The sequence below is a fragment of the Eubalaena glacialis genome, chromosome 7 (assembly GCF_028564815.1).
Source record: "Eubalaena glacialis isolate mEubGla1 chromosome 7, mEubGla1.1.hap2.+ XY, whole genome shotgun sequence".
NCBI classification, from domain to species: Eukaryota; Metazoa; Chordata; class Mammalia; order Artiodactyla; family Balaenidae; genus Eubalaena; species Eubalaena glacialis.
The window spans coordinates 38,714,365-38,738,881 of NC_083722.1; the positions used below are offsets into that span (position 1 = coordinate 38,714,365).

Genomic DNA, 24,517 nt, shown 5'->3' on the forward strand with positions numbered 1-24,517 from the left:
TACTGTATACACTATTTTGTAACTTGCTTTTTTCACCTAATAAATCATGTCTTTCCACATCAATAAGTAACCATTTATAACCCAATTTACAAGCAGTATGGACACCTATTGTAAGGTTATACCATTACTTATTGAGCAGGTCCCCAACAGGGGTTGGCTATTTAGTTAGTTTCCTTGCTTTTCTCAACAACGCTGCAATGAATAATCTCTTGCTAAATTCTTTGCCTGTGTCCTTAATTATTTTCTGTAGGATAAATTCCTGGAGGTGGGAATGTTAGGTCAAAGGCATGCATATTTAGTCTTATAATACTTATTTAAATCATTGCTTTTGTATATTATCCACTTAGAGTCAACTCTCAGCTATATAGGGGTGGTAGCGGGTGACAAGGACAAAGCAGTGGCCAAGATAACACAGACATCTCCTATATACTTACATCTGAAAAATGGTGCTATCTGGAAATTAGCAAGGTAGACAGGGAGGAATGGGGCAGGAGATTGCCTGATTTCTCCCACTCAGGTGTCCAGTTTAGTATTCTTTCCAGCTGCTCACCGGGGCTATGTACCAAAGGATGCCTTTATCTCTGTCTCTCCTTGCTTCTCCTCAGGTGTCTTTCTGTGCATCTCTGTCTTCAGAGTCTCTATCTCTTTCTCTCTTTCTCTCTTCCCCTCTCTCTCTGTCTCTTTCTCAGAGAAAAACAACTAACCTTCTGGTTAAACAAGTCTCTGTTGAAAGAAGGTCAGGTGTTAAGCATAGCAATTGCTGGGGGTCTACGAGGAAAGATAAATTTAGCTTGTTTCTTTACACATCTCTGTTCTTTCCAGCACCTTCTCCCGTTTAAAGGCCTCCTTCCAAGCTGCAGGCTGCTGGTCTCTGAGACACAGTGTCCCACAGTGGCCAGAGCAAGTTGGGGTTTAAAAGCAGCACCGTGGGAACTCAAGGCGGGCTGCTCCCACCCCCAGCCCACACTTACCACATCCACTTCTGCTCCCTCCCACCTCCTTTCACACCTTTCTATAATCTAATTGCGGGTCTGTCTCCCAAACCCAGGAGATTCTCTGAGGGCAGGTGTTTGTGGTCCTCCTCTCTCCATGGCCTATCACTGCACTTTGCCCATGGAAGACCCTTCAGAAACTTTGCTCTAAGCTGGGAACTCCTCAAGGGGAGGGATGGGCCCCACTCACCTACACCCACTAAACCTCCCACAACACTTGGTGGGTGCTCGGTGTTTGTTCAGTACATGAACAAAGGAAAATAAAAACCCAACAAAGCAAGCGATGGAGATGCTTACAGGGAAGAGTTACTTGACTTAATTACCCAATAAAAACTTGAAGGCAAGATCATCACAGATAGATGGATAGATAACAGAGTTAACTATATTGATAAATGCATCCAGTTCACCAGGTTTTACGAGCCTATTGTGCCAAGAACTTCAGCAGGAAATTAAATAAGATCCTGGGACTGGGAGGTTTTGAAGGGCATGTGGAAGCCACTCCAGTGTCAGCCACTCAGAGACTCTTTTCTGTGACCAGACCCATTTCTTGGAAAAAGCTCAGGCTTTGGAGCCAGGGAGATTTGGTTCAAATCCCAGCTTTGCCACATACTATCTGGGTTACCACTGGCAAGTCAAATAACTTCTTCCAGCCTCAATTTTGCCACCTATAAAATGGGAATAATAATAATACTTACCTTACTGGGTTGTTATGAGGAAGATAGTTTTTTAAGAGCCGGCACATAGTAAGTGCTCAATACTGGTTATGCCAGTAATTCTCCATGTGACCATGGATAGGGCTTCTTGATGTTTCTGGCTTTCAGCTTTCTCATCTGAACAGGGGACAATGATCTCCGCCCCACATCTTTATCAAGGTGCACTGAGGCTCACTTGTGGGTTCAAGAGAACAAAGTAAAAGCACTGTGGAGATGAGAGGATGTACCCCAGTTTCAGGGAGTGGTAAGGGTATGGGTGAGGTGTAATGTAGTTTAGGCATGGTTGGCAGCAGCACTCCTTACCCTGTCAACTTGGGGGACCCTACAGATTTAGTAGGGGAAAAGGGGGGCTTAGTAAAATTGACGAGGAAGGAAGGAAATAGATATGTGTTTATCTCACTTGTATGCTTCAGTGCGTAATGTTTCCCCCTTCACGAGGGCAAGGATGGTCTCCATCTCATTCATCCCTTTGTCCCTAGCACTTGATATAGTGCATGGAACATGGCAGGTACTTAATAAACATAGATGCATGCATGAATAATGAATAAATGAATGAAATCAGAAATCAAGGGAGGACACTGCAGCCCAGAGAGAGAAGAAGCTATTCAAGGTGACCCAGAGTGTAAAAACAGGGCTTCTCTTTCCATCCCTCACGTAGCCTCTTGCTAAGTGTTAAATCCTAGAAAGATGGGCACTTGGCAGCTGACAATTTAAACTGCTGGGGATCTCGTTCACAGGGTGCCCGAATTAAATTGGCTGTGCAAGATGAATCTGCAGTGGAGGATGGGACTAGAGGCCCCAGTCTGCCTCGGACTGGTAGCCTAGCAACAACTTCCAGTTCAGCCAATCACCGTGAGGCCCCTCTCGCTGCGGCCCTGCTCCCCCACCTGCGGGACCGGTGGGCACCGGGGAATCAGGGGGCTCAGCAGCCTCTGTGGAGGCGTTGGCGAGCAGAGTCGCGTTCCCAGGAAAGCCATGCAATTCTCCGAGTCCCTGTGTGGAGACCCTGGGAGTCAACTGCTTTTACCTGATCCCTACTTGTAGGCTGAATTATAGGCTGTATTTCCCTGTGGGTATATCTTGACTGCCCGACTCCACTGTGATAATTATTATTAGTATAATCTTAACAACAGTCGTTTACCCAAGCAGGTTTTCACACTTGTAATCTCAGTTTATCCTCACAGAGACAGCGAGCCCCTGCGCGGGAGGGGGGTGGGGAACTGGTTGATTCACCATTTTATTTCTAAATCCTACACTGCAAGGGCACTGATTGAAAAAAAAATTGGCTTGAAGCTGCAGTGTCACCACTGCACCACTGGAAGTTCCATAGAGACCCTCCGGGGCAGCGATTTTTCAGCCAAGGAGCCTCCGTTCAAAAGAAATCTCAAATGAAAACCTAATGTGTATTACAAAACAACTAAAAACAGGGCTGTTCTGGGTTGAAGGCAAGTGGGGTCTCAGGCCCAATCGCCCCAGCCAACCCTAGGAAAGAAGGCCCTGAAAGCGCAGCCCTGAAACTCCTAAGGATCTAGGAGCCTAGGTCAAAAATACTAAACCAGACTAATTCTCTCATTTTACAGGTAAGAAACCCAGCTCAGGATAAAGGTTGAGCTCAATAAATATGGCTGAATGGGTGGCTGGATGGCTGGCTAGCTGGCTAAATGGAGAAATGAATTAAGGCTGGATATACCCTAGGTCATGCTGTCTATGTTAGCAGAAACTGGAACTAGAATATATGACAAAACTCACATTTTCCTTCTCTGTTCTGAATGCATTATTGGCTTTAGCCAAAAGCAAAACAACTCTGACTTCGGAAGCACTTAGTAAGACAAAAAACAATAAACAAAAACAATACTTCTTATGGATAATAACAATATTCCACAGAGACCTTTTTCTAACCATAAGAGTTTACCAAAAAATTGGTGTAAAAATTTCAAATCATCTTACATCAGGTTGCCATGGAAACAGCAGTGCCTGCCACTGGTTCCTCACCTGGATTCCTGTCAAGGTGTCCTCGGAGCTTTTTCTCAGGGCCTGGGGCCTCACTCAGCCCCCGTGTGCCTCTCCCCCAGAATCTAGACACAATCTCCACAACTTTCCACTGAAGGATCTACTGATTACTTTGAGATGAAACAGGCAGAGAGAATGTATCTAGAAAGTTCTCTGGAACCTCACAAAGTTCCCAGGGCCATTGCCCCTGCTCTTCTCTCTCTGTTTTCTTTGGTGGACCCAGAGGTCCATTCGGGATTCTGCTCCAAGGTAGAAACCAATACTGCGCCCCTCCAGGCTGTAGCCTATCCTACCCTACAGACTCTCCCTGAACTACTGAGGGGACACTAGGATAATGCAAATGTTGTGAACTAGTCACTGTACAGTCTTAGTGTATATGTGTGTGTGTGTTTGTGTGTATGTGGTCAGGGGACCTCCAGGTGAGCCTCTGCTATAAAGAGAAAAGACCATCTCAGAGCATCTCCTCATTTGTGATTTGCCCAAATTAGGGCACCACTACAGAGGAATGCCCATGCCTCCCTCTTTCAGAACCACTGATAGTTGAAGTTCTTTTCTGCTGACTGGCAGTATTCACTGCCCCAGCTGTCCAAGACTTCAGTTGGTGGGGTCTGTTACCTACCTACCTACCTACATAGACCTCCGTCTACGTTACATGAGTCTTGAAGTTCTCATGGAACCACAGGTTTCGATCCCACCAGCTGTTTACTGCTCTTACTGACTACCACTCTTTGGTACCTCCTTGGTGCCAGGTGCTGTGCCAGGCTCTGAGGCCTCATAGTTTCATGTAATCTTCATGACACCCCTTTGAGGTAGGTACTGTGGCTATCTCCTCTTTACAGATCAGGAAGCAGAAGCTCAGCCAGTAGATTGGCTATGGTCACACACTGGAAAACAGCAGAGCTAGGCCTCCAACTCCTGAGGGCCCCAAAGACAGTGTTCTGTCCACCACAGCTCACTGCCTCCACCAGGGACACGCCCTTCAACTCCAGAGCCTCCAGTTCCCACGGTGAGGTAGGGGGAGCGGGGTGGCTCTACAAAGGCTCTTGGGATCTGCCTTTCTAGGATTTAGTTTAGGCACATCTCCTAAGGGCTCAGATGTCCCTGGGAGACAGGAAGACTCTCTTTAGAGCAGCAGAACTCAAATCACATCTTCAAACATACGCTCCTCTGTCCGCACACCCAGAGACCCTTCTCAAGCCAGGCCAATCTCTTCTCTCACCAGTAAACACAAAGTGCACAATCCTGCTTTTCTTCCTGCTACACAACTTCTACTTACTTATTTATTTTTTACTATCTATGCAGACTTCACCATAAAGCCCAGCTTAAGATCTGGGCTTTCTCCTTAAAGCCTTCCCTGATCACCCTCGCTGTTAGCTCTCTCTTTCCCCGTACAGTCTGCACCATTTATCTCAGGCTGCCTTCAGTGGTCTGTCCTGTCTCTCTGGCTAGCGCATTCCTTGAGGACAGGACCTGTATCAAGAACACCCTTCTCCTGGGACTTTCCTGGCAGTCCAGTGGTTAAGACTCCGTGTTGCCACTGCAGGGGGAACGGGTTCGATCCCTGGTCGGGGAACTAAGATGCCTCGAGGGGTGGCCAAACCTAGCTCTGTGTTGAACACTTAGTAGGTATTCAAGAATAAATCAAAGAACTATTTAATGTTCCATATTTCTGTTTTGCTCCTGTTATACCCCCAGCACTTAATTCAGTACCTGGCGCACTGTAGGGACTTAATAAATGTTTGCTGAATAAATTAATAATGAATGGTAAAGAATGAATGAACTGAAGGAGGAGATCAAAGAATATCTTCTCTATTGGACTGCTGGGACTCTTCCCAACTGGTGGTCAGGAAGGTGGAATTCTTCAGTGACTCAGCTGGACTTGGGGCTTGACCAAGCAGTTTGCTCTGTCAAGCCTGGTCCTAACTCTTGCCCCCCCCATTAATGGACACGAGACCCTGAGCTGGGGCTGAAGAGGAGCTTTTTCTTTACGTGTTGATCTCAGGAGGACAGAGGTGAGTTACCCTCAGGATTGATGAGTCAACTCCTAATTCAAATGAGAGTCAAACCAGCCTGGAGATTTGTTTATCATTTGTCTGCTTCTTTTCCCTGTAGAATTAGAAATGGAATTAGAATTTGATCCCAAAGAGAGGCAAAGAAAACATCGCTATTTTAATACTCTCTAACTGAGCTGGACTAAAAATGGATCCACCAAATGTAGTGTGGGATGCTGGATTGGATCCTGGGACAGAAAAAGGACATCAGTAGAAAAATTGGTGAAACCTATAGTTAATACTAATGTACCAATATTAATGTCTGAGGGTTGGCAAATGTACTGTGGTTATATAAGATGGTAACATTAGGGGAAACTGGGTAAAGGATGTATGGAGCTATCTGTATTATCTCAGCAACTTTTCTGTAAATCTATCATTATTCCAGAATAACAAGTTAATTATTATTAAAGTAAGAAAGAAAAAAAAAAAGAAAGAAAAAACAGGGAATTCCCTGGCAGTCCAGTGGTTAGGACTCCGTGCTTCCACTGCACGGGGCACAGGTTCGATCCCTGGTTGGGGAACTAGGATCCCACATGCTGTGTGGCCAAAAAAAAGTGAAAAAAAACCATAGATCGACCAAGCCTGGTCGATAGACACTCGGCAGGGGCTCAGTTAACACCTGCTGATTTAAGAGGAATGAATCAACATAGGTCACCTGCATGACTTGCTTTCCAAATAGTTAGATGTTTCTAATGTGTAACCAACACATTCAGAGTATCACCCGATTTTCCATTCAGTTGTCTTCTACTTGAGTCCAAAGAATCGTTTGGGTAAAATAAATTTTTATCCATTTAGTTTGAGAGGTTAAACATGTAAAACACAAGTTACTTTCAGTGAACTGACAGATACTGATTCCATCACAGTAGTAGGAGGTACAGCCACCACCACCCAGCAATGTCATTTCTGTACATTTTACAAAAAGTTTTTTTTTTTGCATACATCATGTCATTTGATCTCACTTTCTTAACCAATGTGCAAATGATTGCTTGGCCCATGGAGTCTGGTAGGAAAGCTGGGGTGTTGCTTGCAAAGCAATTCTGAAATCATGATTAGAGAGGATATAGAAATGTAGAAATTAAGAAAGATTCCAGTCTTGGCTCATTGTGTTAGCTAATCTCTCTGAACGCCTGTTTCCCACTTTGTAAAATAGGTATAAATACAGTATCTAATTGATAGGATTGTGAGAAGATAAAAGTAAATGGTTCATGCAAAGCTTTGGGCATAGTACCTGGCACATTCCAAGTGCCTGATAAATAGTATTATTAGTGTGACACTAAGATGTGAATCAGAGCAGAGTTCATTCTACAGTAAACGCTGCCATCTAAGGCAGATAAAGAACTCCGGGAATGATTTTTGATGAGGACATTTTGATTCTGAAAGTGCACCTAGCAGCCTGGGCTGAAGTTCAGGTTATGTCTGGGCAACACACACACACACACACACACACACACACACTCGCCTGCAACAGGAAAAACTGGTGGTTCTACTCATGTCTTAAGGAACTTTGGAGAGACTTCTAGCTCCAGTAATAGAGTGCTAAGCTAAAAAGGAACCTCTCCAGCTTTAGGAACAATATCATCATCATCATCATCATCATCAACAACAACAACAACCAGAACAAAGAGCATGATATAAAATAAAATCATGAGACATGGTTGACTTCACGAGAAAGAAAGAGCAGAAATGAAGAAGGAACTGAAAGTCAGTGCCATGGGAGAGAAAGCTGATGCTGTGATTATTAGACCAGAAACTGGCAGCCACAGGGCCTGTCATTCTGGGCCGTGTGAGGGGCAGTTGAACTGAGACGCTGCTTAAAGCCGGGACCCTCCAACAGCTGCTGGGCCAATGAAACGTGCCAATGGCTTGTCCCTGAGCAGGGATCTGGGTGAAACAACACAAAGTCTCCCATAAAAACGCAAAGCCCCAAGCCTGTATCACCTGTGGTTTAGAGCTTGAACTGACACAAGCTACAGGGTGATTACCATGAAAATTGGTCCTGAGTTGCTGATAACCCTGGGTGCCTGGCCAGGGCCAAAGCAAACCAGTTCAGACAGTCCTTCCACCGCCCAAGCCACACAGAATTCCCATAGAAAAACCAAGTCCTTGTGCAGATGAGCTCACAATTAAAGTATTAAAAAATATTAACCAGACCAGATTGGAGTCCAGTAGTCTGTTTTAATAAGTTTAATGACTTCTCTAGGATGTTCTTCAGTTAAGTTTGAAAACTGCTGCATTACCTATGCTTTTCTATTTCAAGATCATTTTCTTTTCACTTGTTGATCCATTTATTCAACATTCATTCATCAAAGACATTTTGTGTTGAATATTTGCTAGGCACTTTGCCAGGTACATCCATGACTTATTTTGTCCCTCACCGTAACGTCCAAGGGATGTGTCCCCACTCCCAAGTTACAGATGGGAAAACTGAGGGGGAGGCAGGTCACCGGTGGGCAGAGGACCCACAGTGATTAGTGGCAGAGCTGGAACACCAGCCCAGTCCCCCTCGTTCCTGGGATATGAGTTCTCCATCAACCCTGGGGTGTCTTGTCCCTCAACTGAGTGACAAAGACAGGCACATGGGTGACTGAGGAAAGAAGTCACCAAAGTCAAGTTTCTCACAGAGGCAGTGTCGTCCTCCCAGCATCCGCCCCTGAGGCCCCAGTGGGTCCACTACCCAGAACACACCTGAGCCACCTGCCAATGACAATAACTTCAGCCACACTTGGCTCCTGGGCCTCAGGAGGGGTGGCAGGAGCTGCCCAAGGCAGCACTGGACCAGGCATGGGAGGCAGCCCAAAACACCTGTAGCATCCCCTGCCTCCACGGGAGGAGTTGTGCCGGGTCCTGCTGTGCCCACATTTGTGGGGTGGGGACCCCCACTAGTCCTCTGGCCCGCTCAGGTCCTTTGCAAGGTCCTTTTGGAATTCACTTCCTGTCCGGAAAGACAGCTTGTCTTCCTTCTGAGAATGCAAGCACATCTGTGTGCAGGGCTGTTGCACCTGCTGATCTCACAGCCTGGAACACTCCCCTCTCAGAGTGCGTGGATCTCCCACCCTTCCTTCCGCCTCAGAGTGGGCCTCCCCACCCAGCCCACCTGAAACTTTACCCTTTGATCATTCATCACACCCTTCGCCTGCTTTATTTTCTTCTTTGAGCATGCATGCTGATATTTTCCTGGATGTTTAGTTATTTATGACTTGATTTCATGAAGAGCATGTCAGCTTCATGAGGGCAGACTGTTTTGTTCGCTGCTAGACCCCTAGGACCTAGAATGAGTGACTGGACAAATGGTCTATTTTATCATTGTAAATTCAGCCAGAATCCGGTCCTCAACTTCTCTGTCTTCACACTAAGTAGATTAGACTCAAACAGTGGCTTTCAAACTTAAAAAGAAAAAAAAAATCATTGGAGATCAGGAGAGGCACAGAAAAAAAAAATCATTGGAACACTTTCTTTAAGAGAAATTTTATAAAGAGTGGACAATAGCAGGGTTGTACTCGTTGAAGCTGGGGTAAGGGCCCAGGGCTTCAATGTGTGTCCTCTCCCTGCTCCCCTGCTCCACCCTTCCTAACCCCACCTTGGCCCCCCATGGAACCCTGGGGTTCCTCAGAACACAGTTTGGAAACCACTGGCCTAAGTGAGGTCCACTTCCAACCAGTCACTTCCTCTTCCAAAGTCTAAATACAGTCATACATAAAGTGGAGGAGTTGGACTCGCTGACCTTCCTTCTATGACATTCTAGTATTATACGTCACATCAGGTAAACCCCAAAGTAAAAACTGCAAAGACACATTTAGTGTCACACTTGCCAACGACCAGCAATTGTCAGGAGTCTATCAGGCAGTTCTTGTTGGACCAGCAGTTTGTAGGAGCCACAGAACCCGTAAGATGTCAGATTGCTCAACCAATCTAGTTGATGGGATGAGACACAGCGTCTGAAACAATTAAGACAGGATACTGTCAAGTGCTAGAGTAGGTGGACAGATTCTATAGGTAAACTCAAGATCATGGAAAGAGATCCAGTGGGGTAAAATGGGAGGATATGTCGGGAAGAGGTATTATCTCTGGAGAGAAAAACAGAAGGTCATTCTAGGTAGGGGACACAGCGGGTGCTGTGAGGCACTGCCCAGGACCCCTAGCAAGACTGGAGCACTCACATGCCAGCCGCCAGGAAGGCAGTCTGCTGATGGTTCAGAGCTGAGCCCCTTCCCAGCCAACACACTGGACTTGACCTGGTGGTTATGGAGTCAAGTTCTGGGTCCCAGGCAGGGACAGAGTTTTTCCATCATCATCATATATCCAATTACAGCTATTGTGACAACGACTGCTAATTGTCCCCAGTATCTATTCTCCCCTTCTTCCTTAGCAGTGGAACCTCCAATTTTTAGCTGGACACATGGCCTCCCACAATAAAGTCTACATTTCCCAGCCTCCCTTGCAGTCAGGTGTGGTCATGTAACTAAGTTCTGATCCATAGGATGTGAGGTGACATGATGTGTGTCACCTTCAAGGTCTGCCCTTAGAGGGAAGAAGTATGCCCCCCTTTCCTTCCCCAACTAGCTGGGATGCAGACATGGCGGGGAGCCCTCTTGGACTGTGAGCAACATGACGGAAGGAACCTGGGTCCTAATTCTGTGGAGCCACCACACCAGGCTTGGAGGGCTGGAGCGCAAAGGCCACGTGAGCGAGCAATGCTCTCGGGTCTTGTTGAGTCACCGCTATCCCAACCAGTGCAACTGCAGTATCAATCCGAGTTTGCAAAGCTTGTTCCCAGGGACCACTGCCAACCCCACTGCTGATCCCAGAGCCAGCTGTGGGGAGGGCTCAGCAGGCATTATTCCCACCCACTGCTCAGTAGCTGAGCTGAGGCTCAGGATGGCCTGTCCAAGGCCACTCACTGCTGAATGGATTCCTGGGGCAAGAGGAAAGGGAAGGTGGACAGAGTTTGGACGTTGGGATCAGACCAACTTTGGTTTGAAGACCGCCTCCCTGCTTACTAAACCCTACTCTGAAAGACCATGTGAAAATAATGTGTGTGGCAAGCTAGGCTCACAATCTGACTGTAGACACTTTTGTTCTCAGAATCCAGAGAGCCTGCTTCCTAGACAAGTGCTCTTTCCCAGGGGGGTTCTGGTCTCTGAGTCAAGTGCTCTCCGAGAGCGAGCTGTGGGAGCACCAAAGACTTAGTGCCTGACGGGAATCACGAGAGACTCTCAGAGGAGGTGACATCTGCGGTGGGCCTTGGAGGATGGGGAGATGCAACACAGGGAGAGAAGAAAGGGGATGGTATCCCAGGGAGAGGGAACAGCGTGAGCAAAGGCACAGAGATATGACACACCCTGAGACTATCGTGGACGTGAAGAGCTCTCAATCCCAGCCCTAATCATCAGGCCCACCCTTTTAATACTTTATTTAGCAGTTTGGGTGTTTGGTGGGTTGGCTTTTTTGAGCAGGCAGCATAAGAGGTATTGGAAAACAGTTAATTTTAGAGGCCAAAACAAAGTCACCTGATGAGCTCAGCTAAAAGTCAGCTCAGTCCCCTGTCCTACCCGCACCCAGCAGGGGAACAGCCACTGAGGCTGGTACTTCCCAGCACCATTCTGTGCCGTGAGACCAACCAGCCTCACTCCCCCAGGCTTCTCCTCAGGCTCACAGTGCTTATCTGCAGAGATACATGTTGCGAAATGTTCCCGCAAGAAAACAAAGCCTCGTGAGGTTACATGCAACTTCTATGCAGATTTAAATTTATTTCAAAATAATATAAAAAAAAAAACAAAGCAGGGTTGGGAGTATACAGATGAAACCCAGTTGGTAAGTGTTGATAATAGTTGAAGTTAGGGCTTCCCTGGTGGCGCAGTGGTTGAGAATCTGCCTGCCAATGCAGGGGACACGGGTTCGAGCCCTGGTCTGGGAGGATCCCACATGCCGCGGAGCAGCTGGGCCCGTGCGCCACAATTACTGAGCCTGTGCATCTGGAGCCTGTGCTCCGCAACCAGAGAGGCCACAATAGTGAGAGGCCCGCGCACCGCGATGAAGAGTGGCCCCCGCTTGCCGCAACTGGAGAAAGCGCTCGCACAGAAACGAAGACCCAACACAGCCATAAATAAATAAATAAATAAATAAAGGAGTTTAAGCAAATAAAACATCAAGAGAAAAGATTTAAAAAAAATAGTTGAAGTTAGATGATGGGTTCTTGAGGATTCATTATATTATTCTCTCCAAGATGTTTGAAATTTTTCCGTTTTCAAAAGTTATTTAAGGACTTTCCTGGTGGTCCAGTGGTTAGGACTCTGTGCTTCCACTGCAGGGGGCATGGATTCAATCCCTGGTTGGGGACTAATATCTCGCAGGCCGTGTGGTGTGGCAAAAAAAAAAAAAAGTTATCTAAAGTTTTTAAAATGTACATGAATGTTCATAATGACATTATTTATAATAGCCCAAAGTAAAAACAACCCAAATGTACATTCCCTGATGAATGGATTTTAAAAATGTATTATATCCACACAAGGGAATATTATTCGACAATAAAAAGGAGTGAAGTACTGACCCATGCTACAACGGATGAGTTTAGAAAACATTATGCTAGGTGAAAGAAGCCAGACACAAAAGGACAAATATTGTATGATTCCATGTATATTAAATGTCCAGAATAGGCAAATCTATAGAGACAGAAAGTAGATGAATGGCTGTCAGGCACTTGAATGGCGGTATTGAAAGTTAACAGCTAAGGGGTATGGGGTTTCTTCGGGGGGATAACTAAAATGTTGTATAACTGATTGTGATGTTGGATGCACAACTTTGTGAATATACTAAAAGCCATAGAAAAAGAAAAACAGCCAGTAGAAGCTCTGAGCCATGGGTCTCCACAGGCTTCTCAGAAAAGCAGACTGGATGTGGGCTTGGGCTAAGGACAAGGGATGGACCAGCCCCTGAACCAAGGTCCGTCTTCCTCATTTGTGACCCAGCCAGAGGAATTCACAGAATCTAGTCCAGTCTAAAGCCACTGTAGGAAAACCGTTTCTCTCTATCCTGGAAAAATACATATCCCACTAATAATCAGATACGGAATTTTCATTAGTCCAGGACTGTGGTGGGCATTTTACAGGTTTCCATAAGCAATGCCTGACCCGTTTCCACCGCCTGGTCATACAGTCCTGGCGTCTCAGGGAGGTAGTACATCTTAGCTTTGCAAAGTGCACTGGGGCTTAACTGTGGCTGCACACCAGGATCACCTGGGAGTTGAATAAACACTGGTGCCGGGTTCCATCCCCAGAGATCCTGATTTAATTAGTTTGGGGGAGAAGCTTGGGCGGTGGACGTTTTAAAATCTCCCAGGTGATTCAAATGTGCAAGATTGAGAACCATTGACTAAGTGAAGAATTCTTTAATGACTAGAAGAAAATATCAAAATTGTAGCATAGAGTATGGTAAAGTTTTTATCATGAAACTTCTCTTTTAGATTTATGTTCACCCTGGGTCTCAATACAAAAAATACTTCTCACTGTAGGTTTCAGTCTGGGAGGCTGGAGACCTCAGGTTGACAGGTCCTGTCAGTCACCGAGCTAAATGAAGGGGACTCACCAGTAGCAATCAGGTGCTTCCCAGCCTCTCTGTGGGCCTCTCGGAGGGCAGGTGCTCCCCTGCTTCCAAAATAGCCCTTTCCCACCTTGGACAACCCTTGCCGAGTCAAAAGCTGCCTTTCTGAAACTTTTGCATCAACCCCTGACACCAGGGGACCTGCACTCTTCACCACTCCCTGGAGGCATCACATTTCCCCACCACGTGACTTTGTCCTGTCGTTATGCAGCGTCCTGGCTAGAAGCTAAGGCTCCTGTCCAAACTGTCTCTACCCGTCAAATTTCTACTCACCTTTCAAGCACTAGTTCAAATGTCACTTCCATGAGGCCTTCCACGATGGGAGCTGTCTGCTCCCTCCCCCTGCACTCCTCTGCCTTTTAATTTTCTAACATTCAGTTGGAACTTTTTGTATTGTAACGATACTTGGTTACTACCTTGGGGTTTGAGTAGACTGTAAGCTCTTTGAGGGCATGGGTGGAGTTTCATCTTGTATTATATCTCTGTATCCTCTGCAGGACCCAGTATATGCTCAAAAAACACTCGTTGAATGAATGAATGAATGAATAATATGCTTGCCATGAAGTTTTTATAGGGGGGGAAGGTGCCAAGTAGTAGCTTAAGTGGGGATGGGGTTTTAAGTCCATCGAATGCCCATTCTCTGATAAGACAAAATTATTTTTCAAAGTTATGCAAATGCAGTTTTGAGGCAAGTTCCTAGCGCCAAATTGGAAATCATGAATCTCCGCGCTGGTTGTCAGGGAGACCAACTCTCCTCAGCTGAATAAATGAGTGAACAAACATTCATTCTATAATGCATCTTTAATGAAAACCAGGCACTGGGTTAAGTGTTTTATAAACATTTTCACATGCCCCCAAATTGGCCCTATCACAGAACTAGGCACACATGGCCAGAAGATGGACCCACTGCTGCCTAAGCTTCCACAGAACAAAACACAATCTCAGGAGAGAAAAGCCCAGACTGGGAACAAGAGGAGGGGGCATGGCCTGGAGGAGAGAGGCCTGGGGGCCACATGTTGAAGATTTTTTTTTTTAATTTATTTATTTTATTAATTTATTTTTGTCTGCGTTGGGTCTTTGTTGCTGCGCTTGGGCTTTCTCTAGTTGCGGCGAGCAAGGGCTACTCTTCGTTGCGGTGCGCGGGCTTCTCATTGTGGTGGCTTCTCTTGTTGTGGAGCATGGGCTCTAGGCACGCAGGCTTCAGTAGCTGTGGCACGAAGGCTCAGTAGTTGTGGCGCACGGGCTTATTTGCTCTGCGGCATGTGGGATCTTCCCGGACCAGGGCTCGAACCCGTGCCCCCTGCATTGGCAGGCTGATTCTTAACCACGGCACCACCAGGGAAGCCCAATAATTTTTTTTTTTAAAGAGACAAACCTCTAGTTATATGCAGATAGTACGATTCTTTACACATAAAGTATGAGATAATCTACCAAGAAACTTTTAGAACTATTAAGAATGTTCATAAGGTTGCTCAAAACAATATCATTTAGCAAAAACCACCAACATCCCTTTATATCAACAATAGTCAATTAGATTAGAAAATGCCATAGAAAAAAAGATCCCGGGACTTCCCTGGTGGTGCAATGGTTAAGAAACCTCCTGCCAATGCAGGGGACAAGGGTTCGATCCCTGGTCTGGGAAGATCCCACATGCCGTGGAGCAACTAAGGCCATGCGCCACAACTACTGAGCCCATGTGCCACAACTACTGAAGCCCGCACACCTAGAGCCCATGCTCCACAACAAGAGGAGCCACCGCAATGAAGAGAAGCCCCCGCTCGCCGCTACTAGAGAAAGCCCGTGCGCAGCAACGAAGACCCAATGCAGCCAAAAAAAACCAAAAATCCCATTCCCCATAGCAACAAAAACTAATAAATCTAAGAAAAGACACACAAAATCTTTATTGAAGGGCAAAGAAAAATAAAAGGCCAGAAGAAATAGAGAGATAGATAGACTATATTATAAATGGGAAGATATAATTTTAATCAAAATTCTAATAGAGCTTTTCACATGGGGGAAAAAGAGGGTTAAGAATAATAGAGTCAATATTTGAAGAAGAAACTGAAAAAGGAGAAGACGACTGCCATATATAATGTACCCCTTATTATAAGCCTATAGTGATGAAAACAGTGTGATTTGGTGCAGAAATAGACAAATTCACCAAAAGAAGAGAAGAGAGACTCCAGAGACAGACTCTTAGGACTCCAGGAACTTGAATAAGCCAGAGGCAACGTTTCAAACAAGTGTGGAAAGGGCTGCCTATAAATAGTGTGGGGTAATTGGTTATCACAATCAAAAACTTCTATTTCTACCTCAAACTAGCCACAAAATAAATTTCAGATGGATGAACTTAAATATGAAAGAGCAAAACTTTAAAACTTTTGAAAGAAAATATAGAAGTCATTGTAACAAAGAAAGATATTAAAAAACACAAATTGTAAGCGGAAAAGATTTATTGATACATCTGACTGCATCAAAATTGAAATTTTCTGAATAACAACAGACATGGTCAAATAAAAAGGCAAGTCATGGAATGGGATAAGATATCTGCAATGTCCATAACTGACAAATGATTCATGTACAGACTATATAAAGAACATCTACAAGTTGAAGAGAAAAGGATAATGGTAGAAAAAACAGGAAAAGGTCATGAGCGGGTAAGTTACAGAAGAGGAAACACAAGTGGTCGATAAATACATAGAGATGCTTAACATCACTAGTTATCAGGAGGTTCAGATTAAATAAGCAAAATAAAATGAGATATAATTTCACATTGATCAGATTGACTTAAAACCCTGCGGTCTTGGGAGTTCCCCGGTGGCCTAGTGGTTAGGATTCTGACTTTCACTGCCATGGCCTGGGCTCAATCCCTTGTTGGGGTACTGAGATCCTGTAAGCTGCGCAGCACGGCCAAAAAAACAAAAACAAAAAAACTCTGCAGTCTGATAATACCAAGGGTTGATGACATTGTGGGGAAATTAGAACTCATATATGCTGCTAGTGGTTAAATTGGTACAACCACTTTGGAGAGTAATTTAGCCAAGTCTGGTTAATTTCATGTGACGTGTACCCTAGGGAAACATTCCATGTGGGCCTGGGAGACACAAACAAGGATGCTCATTGCAGTGTTGTTTATAACAACAAAAACTTGGCCGTGTCCATCAACAGAATGACTAAATGAACCGTGATACAGTCTTAATGGAATAAACACTGAAAGAGGTAAAAGAGGTAAAGAGGATTGAAGAAAGTCAGGAGACCGAGTCCTGGTTCTTGTTCTAACTGATGACAGGATGTTATACAAGTCACGTGTCCCTCTTCATTGAATGCTCTCCCCAGATATTCTTGTGGCTCACTCCCTCCCCTCCTTCAGGTCTGTGTGCAAATTCCACCTGCTCAGAGAAGCTTCCCTGACCCTGGTATCCATACAACTAGCATCCACGCCCCCGACACTGCTTTGTCAAGAAGCAGAGTGGCTTAAAGGCCGGGCTAGGTTCAAACACCAGCTTTACCAAGTACTGTTTGTATCACCTTAGGCAAGTTGTTTAAGCTTTCTGTGACTCAGTTTCCTCCTCTGTAAATGGAGATAATAATAGTTTTCACCTCAGAGGGTTGTTGTGAGGACTGAATGAATTAATGCACAAAAGAGTTAGAACAGTGCCTGATACAGAGAAAGTGCTGGTTAATAGTAAATTGCATGGCAGTTAAAAAGAATGAAGTACACTGACGTGACGTGGATCAATCTCATAATCACGCTGCTGAGTGAAAAGAGCAAGTCCCACACACATGTCACCCTTCCCTCCCAATTGCACGCATGCGGTCCAGCACATGGACCAGCCCTTGGTTACACGGCCATCAGGTGTCCTTCTCATGGGTCTGAGTTCCTCTCCCCTGCCGTCCACATCGGTCACAGCCTGGCCAAGTCAGTTTTTGGCAGTATTTATTGAATCGATTGACTTGAATTAATTCTGAAAGTCCTCGAATGCCTGAGGATGAAGACGATGGTGTATTTTAAGAAGGTGACCCAAGGACATGAGGAGGGTGGCAGCGATGGAGCAGGTGAGCGACACAGGTACCCGGAAAGAGAGAGACTCCCAGAGGCAGGGTGTCTCCAAGGGTAGGATTCTGTGACTCCAGGACCAGAGAGTGGGGTCCATGGTGTGACTGAAACATTAACTGCTACATTCACAGATGTCTTGGCAAAAAAAAAAAAAAAAAGATCTAGAAGGATCCAAGCAGAGCCCTTCCACTGGCTACAAGAGGGAAAGTGGGACTGGGGACAAGGGGGAGGTGAGTAGAGGCTTTTTTAAAAAACTCTAGATACTTTTGCATTGTTTGAGAATTCTGTACAGTAAGAAAGAATTTACTTCTGAATTATTAGAAAAAAAAATATCTGGCACAAAAGAGGTATTCAGGAAATGGGCATTACAATTATTCTTTAAAACAAAGACTTCCCACCCAGCGCAGATCCCCAGGCAGGAAGGGGCCCTGCTCGCACCCTTCCTCACACACTGCAGCTGGCCCTTCAGCAAGTCTCGCTGGCTCTACCTTCAAAGTGTATCCTAAATCCAACCGCTTCTCACCACCCTCACTGCCCAGGCACCTGCCCTGCCCATCCCTCGTCTCAACGCACAACCTTCACCTACTGCTCTCCTTGTTTCTCCCTTGCCCCCTCCATCTCACTCCCCCCAGCGGCCGGGGTTCCTTAACAACTCAAACCAGGCAGTTGACATGTACCAAGTGCTTGCCATGTGCCAGGCACTGCGATAAGCAGTTCACTCACTTGCTCCATTAACCCTTTAACAACCCCGGGAATGAGATACTAGTAGAATCTCAGCTGGAGAGATGCAGAAGCTGAGGCACAGAGCATCCAGTAATTTGTGCCAGGTCCACATCATGAAGTGCCAGCACTGGGATCCAATCCCTGTGGATCGTGTGCTCTTAGCTGCCTCCCCACTTTGCCTCCCTCCCAGCAGCCTGTGCTCCCCACTCTCCCAGAGTGAAATCAGAGCTCATACTCCGGCTACAAGACCCCACGTGATCTAGCCCCTGCCTGCCCCTCCAGCCTTATCCACTACCTCTCTCCTCCTCATCCACCACTCCCCAACCCCACAGGCTCTCCAGCTGGTCCTCCGCCTAGAACAGCCTTTCCTTACTGATCTTCTAATGGCTTGTTCTCTCGTTTCACTCAGGTCTCTGCTTGAATGTCACCTCCTCCCAAATGGCCTCCCTGACACCCTTTCTAAAATAGTCCTCACTTTATTCTCTGACCCTTTTCTGCTGTAATTTTATTCATAGATCTTACCACTTCCTGATATGACATTATGAGACTACTTTTTGGTTGGTTATTATGTGTCTCCTCTCTCTAGAATTTCTGTTCCATGAGGGCAGGGACTTTGTCCCCAGGGCCTGGAACAGAGGCTGGCACAGAATGGTAGTGCAGCCAATGAATAAATGCTCACCCCCTCCCCAAGCCAAGGCGGCCCAGGGCTGCTCTGGGACCAGGTCTGGGCCTGCTGTGTGGGGCTGCTCGGAATGTGCCCACTCCCCTTCCACGGGATGGTGCTTCTGCCTCTGGGTGTGTAGTCCCCTCCTTCTCTCTGGACTAGTGGGGCAGGAGGCAAAGTGAGATCTCCCATATTCCTTCCCAGTTTCCCTCCTCCGCCGGCCCCTCTGGCCATCCCTCCAGCCCCAAGGCCTGCACCTCCGGCCACCTGGAAGCTGGTCTGACAAATCCATCCCAACCAAGATGATGAACGTGCCAATTTGTCCTTCGCAAGGATATTTGCATTTTAAACGAGGCCACGCAGGAGAAGCTCTTCACCCCAATGTATGACTATGTCATGGTGTAACTTCCAAGCCCAGGATGTTTGAGAGAGATACCGCTTTTCCCTCTCCCAGACCTTGGGAGAAAGGGCATGGCAGGTAAGGGTGTTGAGGGAGAGGGAGAAAGGGTTCCAAGCTCACCCAGTGGGTCAGAGACTGGGACCCAGCAGACCCCAACCTCAAATGCTGTCCCATTCGACCCACCTCTTCCTTTCCTGCCACCCAGAAGGCCTGGCTTTGTTCCCCAAAGCATCCCCAAGCCATCCTCAGGCTCTGCTTTGTGGAATCCCTCCAGAGGCTCCCCAGGGAACCTAGAACAAAGGCCTTACCCATTTCAATCCCACAGATGGCCAAGGCTGCAATCACCGCACCTGCCGACGTCCCAGCAAAGCGATGGGCCGTTTCCAGCATCCGGGGGGCCAGGTCCCGAAAGGCATCCACCGCCCCGGCCTGGTAGAAGGAGAGGAATCCACTGCCCGAGAAGGAGATGGAATGAGGGGTATCTGGGTCCCCCTTGAACACCTGTTCTTCCATCTCTCCAGCCTGGGGCCTCCCGGGGTGGGGAGGAAACCCTCAGCGCTGGCCTGCCCAAGCGCAGGCTGCCCTCCTGTCGGAACTCACTGCCAAGCCTCCCTGCCAGCCCGGAGCCTGGAATGTGGCCGTCTCTCCCCAGGCAGCTGGGACACCCATGGGTGGCTCAGGCAGCAGCTGCCTGGGCCTGTTGAGCTACGTCAGTAGGCAGCCTCAAAGCCTGGTAAAGGGCCCAGGCCCAGGACGAGGTGCAGGAAGCCCTGATGGGCGAGCAGCGCCCTGGCCCTGCGCGCGCGCTGCTCAGCCTTCAGCCCCGAAGGGTTCACTCATCTGGTTGCAAAACCTCCAACGATGGTTATGGGATGGCGCCTCCCTCCCCAACACACTGCAGTAAAGGAACTGACCTCCCGCCAGGAGGACGGTATCCCCTTCCCGCAGGGGCAGGGCTGGCAAGTTGGCTCTGGTTTTAGAGGGACACACGGCTCACAGCACCCATGCCTCCACAGCGATGCCCTTCCCTGGGATCCTTCTCCAGGCTTTGTGTGATGTGTTACACAATTATTTTTATTTGTTCTTCTTACATAAATGCCCCTTTGCTTATTCACTTTTTTATTCACGTTAGGACTGGCCACCAGCAAAGTTGGAAAGGAAAAGAGTTTTGGCTTCAGGGGCACCACCCACCACCGCCTCTCCATCTCCCACCTTCTTTTCTCCTTGGCCCTTTACTGACACACTAACTCTTAGTCAGTGCCCTCTCTCCAAGCCCTGAACCTTTATGCTGTATCCTAAATGTCCCAGAAGAAATCAATCTGGAATCTCGATTCTGTTTGGGCTTCATACTGTGCACTGTTCTCACTTTGAAATGAGAAGTCTGAGATGCCAGTATTTAACCCCAAGGATGAACAGCTTGGGACGCCAGGTATGGGGGCATCTGGGTCAGGGCAGAGAGATGATTTGGAGCCCAAAGGGAGGTGGCGGGGGGACCAGGGTTAGCTCCAGGGAGCACTGGTCATGCCCCTCTGGAGCTGTGCAACATGGCCCTGGCAAGGAGGGCCTTCCTTACAACCGGCAGATTTCATTGCCTGAGGAGGTCGCAAAGCAGCAAAGTGGCAAGATCACATCTCCCCCTTCAACATCCCCCCAGGCCACCTAGAGGTAGGATCAGAATTGGAATCGACACACAAAGTCCCCTGCCCAATCCCCAGTCCAGCTCCATACTCTGTTAGGATGTGATAGCCATATTGAACCCGCCCTGGGGAGCTCCCACCAACTCTGTCCGCCTTACTGATCCGTATTGGAATTTCACATTGGGGGCAGCGCCCAGTGATCGGTCAGGAGGGGGTTTTCTATCTCAGGTAGGTAGTTCCAAGTATATTACCTCTGTTTGAGAAGGGAACGCCTAACTAAATATGTCTGCAACAGAGAAAACGCGTGCTCGCCCGTGTCTCTGCGCTTGCGTGTACGTGTGCGCATGTGCACACGGGGCAGGCTCACGTATGTTAAACAGAGATCTGAGGCAACCGACTGGCTGGGGTGAAGGGTGGGGTGGGGCTGGGTGGAGTCCAATCAGCTTTGGCAACATTGAGACCCTGCCTCCTTCCTGGGAAATCCGGTTGGCCTGTCCAGCTCTGTGCTGGGGGTCCTGGGAGATGGGAGGGAGTGGAAGCCCCATCCTCTAACTCAGACGCCTACACTTCTTGGGAACAAGATAGACAAATGAGAAATAGCCAGCGACCCATACAAGGCAGTCTATAATTAAGTACCAAATTGTGCAGGGCTGAGATTCCTGCCAGAAAAGTTAAGAGATGAGGGTGAGTGGCGTGGGCTGGAACCATCAGAGAAGCTATGTGGTAGAGCTCTGGGTTGGGGTGTTTGAAGAAGCTGGAAGGAGGAGGGAGGGTATTGTGGCAAGAGCAGCATGAGGTCCTTACAGAGAGAGAAGGGGTGTGATGGCAGGCAGTTACACAGGATGAAGGGCCTTGGAACAGACAGACGTGGGTTGAAGCCCATCTCTGCTATTTATAGGCAGTGTGACGTGTGGTAACCGCTCCAGGCCTCAGTTTTCCTCATCTGTAAAAAGGACAATAATGCCTATGCTGTACAGGAACTGTAAAATTTAAAATATAGCTGTAAAATGCCTGGCACGTGGTGTGTCTCATTATCAAAGGTCAGAAAGGGCCAAGGCTTCTGGAACAGATGGACCTGGGAGAAAAGGTGGAGTAGAAAGATGGGGTCAGCAGATGCATTTGCACTTGCAACATGCAGTAGGAGCTAGGAGAGTTCTCAGGCAGGAGAGTCTTGGAAGGGCAATGAGACAGGCTGGAGGATAAGGAAAGTGGATAGTGCTGCATCCTCCTATGGATGTTGGTGGCCAAGCCGAGGTGGCGGCTGACAAAAGATAAGTTAATGAAGCCATTGCCTCAGAGACTCTCAGGACCTGGGGACTGGTTGGATGGGCAGGATGAGTCATGGCTGATGCCTCATTTTTAGCCTGGGTGCTGGGAGGGGTGGGGCTGCCTTTGGCAGTCTTGGGAAAAATGCGACAGAGCTGGGGAAACTGGATAGAGTATGAGTTTACTTTAGGACATGTCTGAGATGACAGCAGGACACTGGAGCTTTGGAGGAGAGGCAGGGAAGGCTCCAGAGACAGGGCAGAGACCCCTGCCATTGAGTAGCAGAGAAGGGTGAGCAGTTGGAGGTGGACACAGGGTCATGTTGAAGGAAGACAATCTTGGACAGGTGTACTCCTTCCCGGTCATCTTGCTATTCCCAGTGAAATAGGAGGCAAGGCCACTTGTTCTACATGGACTGCAGGGCCTCGAGAAGGCTGGGGGCCCACCACCCTTTCAAAGACAGCACTGTGTCCTGACTCGGTCCCTGGCACCTTGCTCTTCAGGCCTGGCTGTTGGATTAGGCCATGGTCCTCACTGAGGAAAGATAGTCTTCAGTTCCATGGGGACAGGAGACCACAGCAGGTACAGCATAGCCTCTATGCAAACAAGCAAACTAGAAATTCACGATTGCACTTAGGAAGGCCCCATTGGAACTGTTAACATGTTCCCACGCGCTGACCCTGGCAGAGTATTCTATACATCTGACGAGGGCTGGGGGAGGGCCGCAGGACTCGCCCATCCAGTTCCTTGGTGTTAAGTGATTGAGAAGGTTCGTCTCATTTCCTATTGTTCCTGACATTATGCTCAAAGCCCTAAGAACTCCAAGTGGATGCCATCAAGAAAGGATCACATTCTGACATTTCTGCATTTGATTTTTAAAGTCGGCTCATAATCCTCTCAGGTGTTTTACACTAAGTTAATGCTGCTCATATGACTCATTAGCCTCTGAGGAAATCACATGCAAGAAACTGAGACTGCTTATCACACACAATTCCAACAAGACAACCCAAAAGGAACTTATAGAAGAACCTAGAGTTTCCCTAAATATAAAATATGTGAAACCACCCAGGACACATCTCTTGGGGAAAAAGATGGCATTGAGATTCTGGGTTAGCTTTTCATTGATGGTGCACCCCCCTTTACTTAAATCTTGTAAAATGTTTATTGAGTGAAGAACGTGGTTGTTTCTGGATGTGAAAGAATATGAAGGTCACAGCATCGCCCATGAGTAATCTTGCCAATAGTGTTTAACCTGAATCTAAGGGAGGCCTAACTTCTGGTTACTGTGAATACAGAGTATGAAGGAACAAGTTAAATAATGCCAGGTGAAAACAAAGACAGGACTTTCCTGGCGGTCCAGTGGTTAAGACTCTGCACTCCCAAAGCAGGGGGTGCAGGTTCGATCCCTGGTCAGGAAACCAGGATCCTGCATGCTGTGCCATGTGGCCAAAAAAGAAAAGAAAAGGAAACAAAGACAAAGTGAAACTGGGAGAAGGGCTGGTAGATAACTTGTTGCTACACAGCAGGCATTCCCGGCCCACTGTTCCTTGCCCACTTCCCTACAGAGCAGCTGAAAGGTTAGATACTTGATTTCCAAGCCTCCCTTGCAGCTAGAGTCCATCATAAGACCCAGTTTTGGCCAATGAGAAGTAAGGGGGAATCTGCTGGGTGGCTCCCAACAAAGGTTTTCCTCCTTGATAAAAGGAGAAAGGTACATAAGGAGAGCCCCTTTCACCCCATCCCCCTTTCTTCCTGCCTGAGATGCTATCCTGTGAGAACATGGAGGATGGAGCTACTACAGCCATCTTGTACCCATCAGGGGAAACAGGCAGCCACACTGAGTGTATTAGTTATCTATGGCCGTGTCACAAATTACCTCAAAATTCAGTTCCTTCAAATAACAAACGTTTATGATCTTACACAGTTTCCAAGCATTAGGAGCCCAGAAGTGGATTAGTTCCAGGCTCGGGGTCTCTCATTAGGTTGTAGTCAAGCTGATAGCTAGGGTTGCAATCATCTCAAGGGTCATTGGGGTGGAACAATCCACTTCCAAACACACTTTCATGGTTGCTGGTAGGCATCAGTTCTTAGCTGGCTATTGATAGAAAGCTTCAGTGCCTCACCACATGGTCCTCTCCACTGGGCTGCTCACAAGATGACAGCTTGCTTTTCCCAGAGTGAGATGTGCAAGGGAGTGAGAGAGGATAAGAGAGATAGAGAGTGTGAACCCCCAATGGAAGCCGTAGTCTTTTTATAACACTGTGAGAAGTGATAACCATCCCTTCTGCCATATTCACACCCCTCCTACATTTTGCCAGGGTTGGTCTATGTGACCAGAAAGTGGGGATTCTTAAGGGACAATTTGGAGGCTGGCTACTTCACTGAGGATAGCAGAAGAGAGAGAAAGA

At 47.2% G+C, this 24,517-nt stretch overlaps 1 protein-coding gene across 1 annotated transcript in view; it reads right to left on the reverse strand.

The window, feature by feature from the left end:
- Positions 1 to 19,719, reverse strand: part of PNPLA1 (patatin like phospholipase domain containing 1) — a 38,497-nt gene extending 18,778 nt beyond the window's left edge. The window contains exon 1 of the mRNA XM_061195121.1: positions 19,515 to 19,719. Coding sequence (XP_061051104.1) covers positions 19,515 to 19,719 — 205 coding nt within the window. The remainder of the gene's footprint in view (positions 1 to 19,514) is intronic.
- Between the last annotated feature and the right edge of the window lie 4,798 nt (positions 19,720 to 24,517).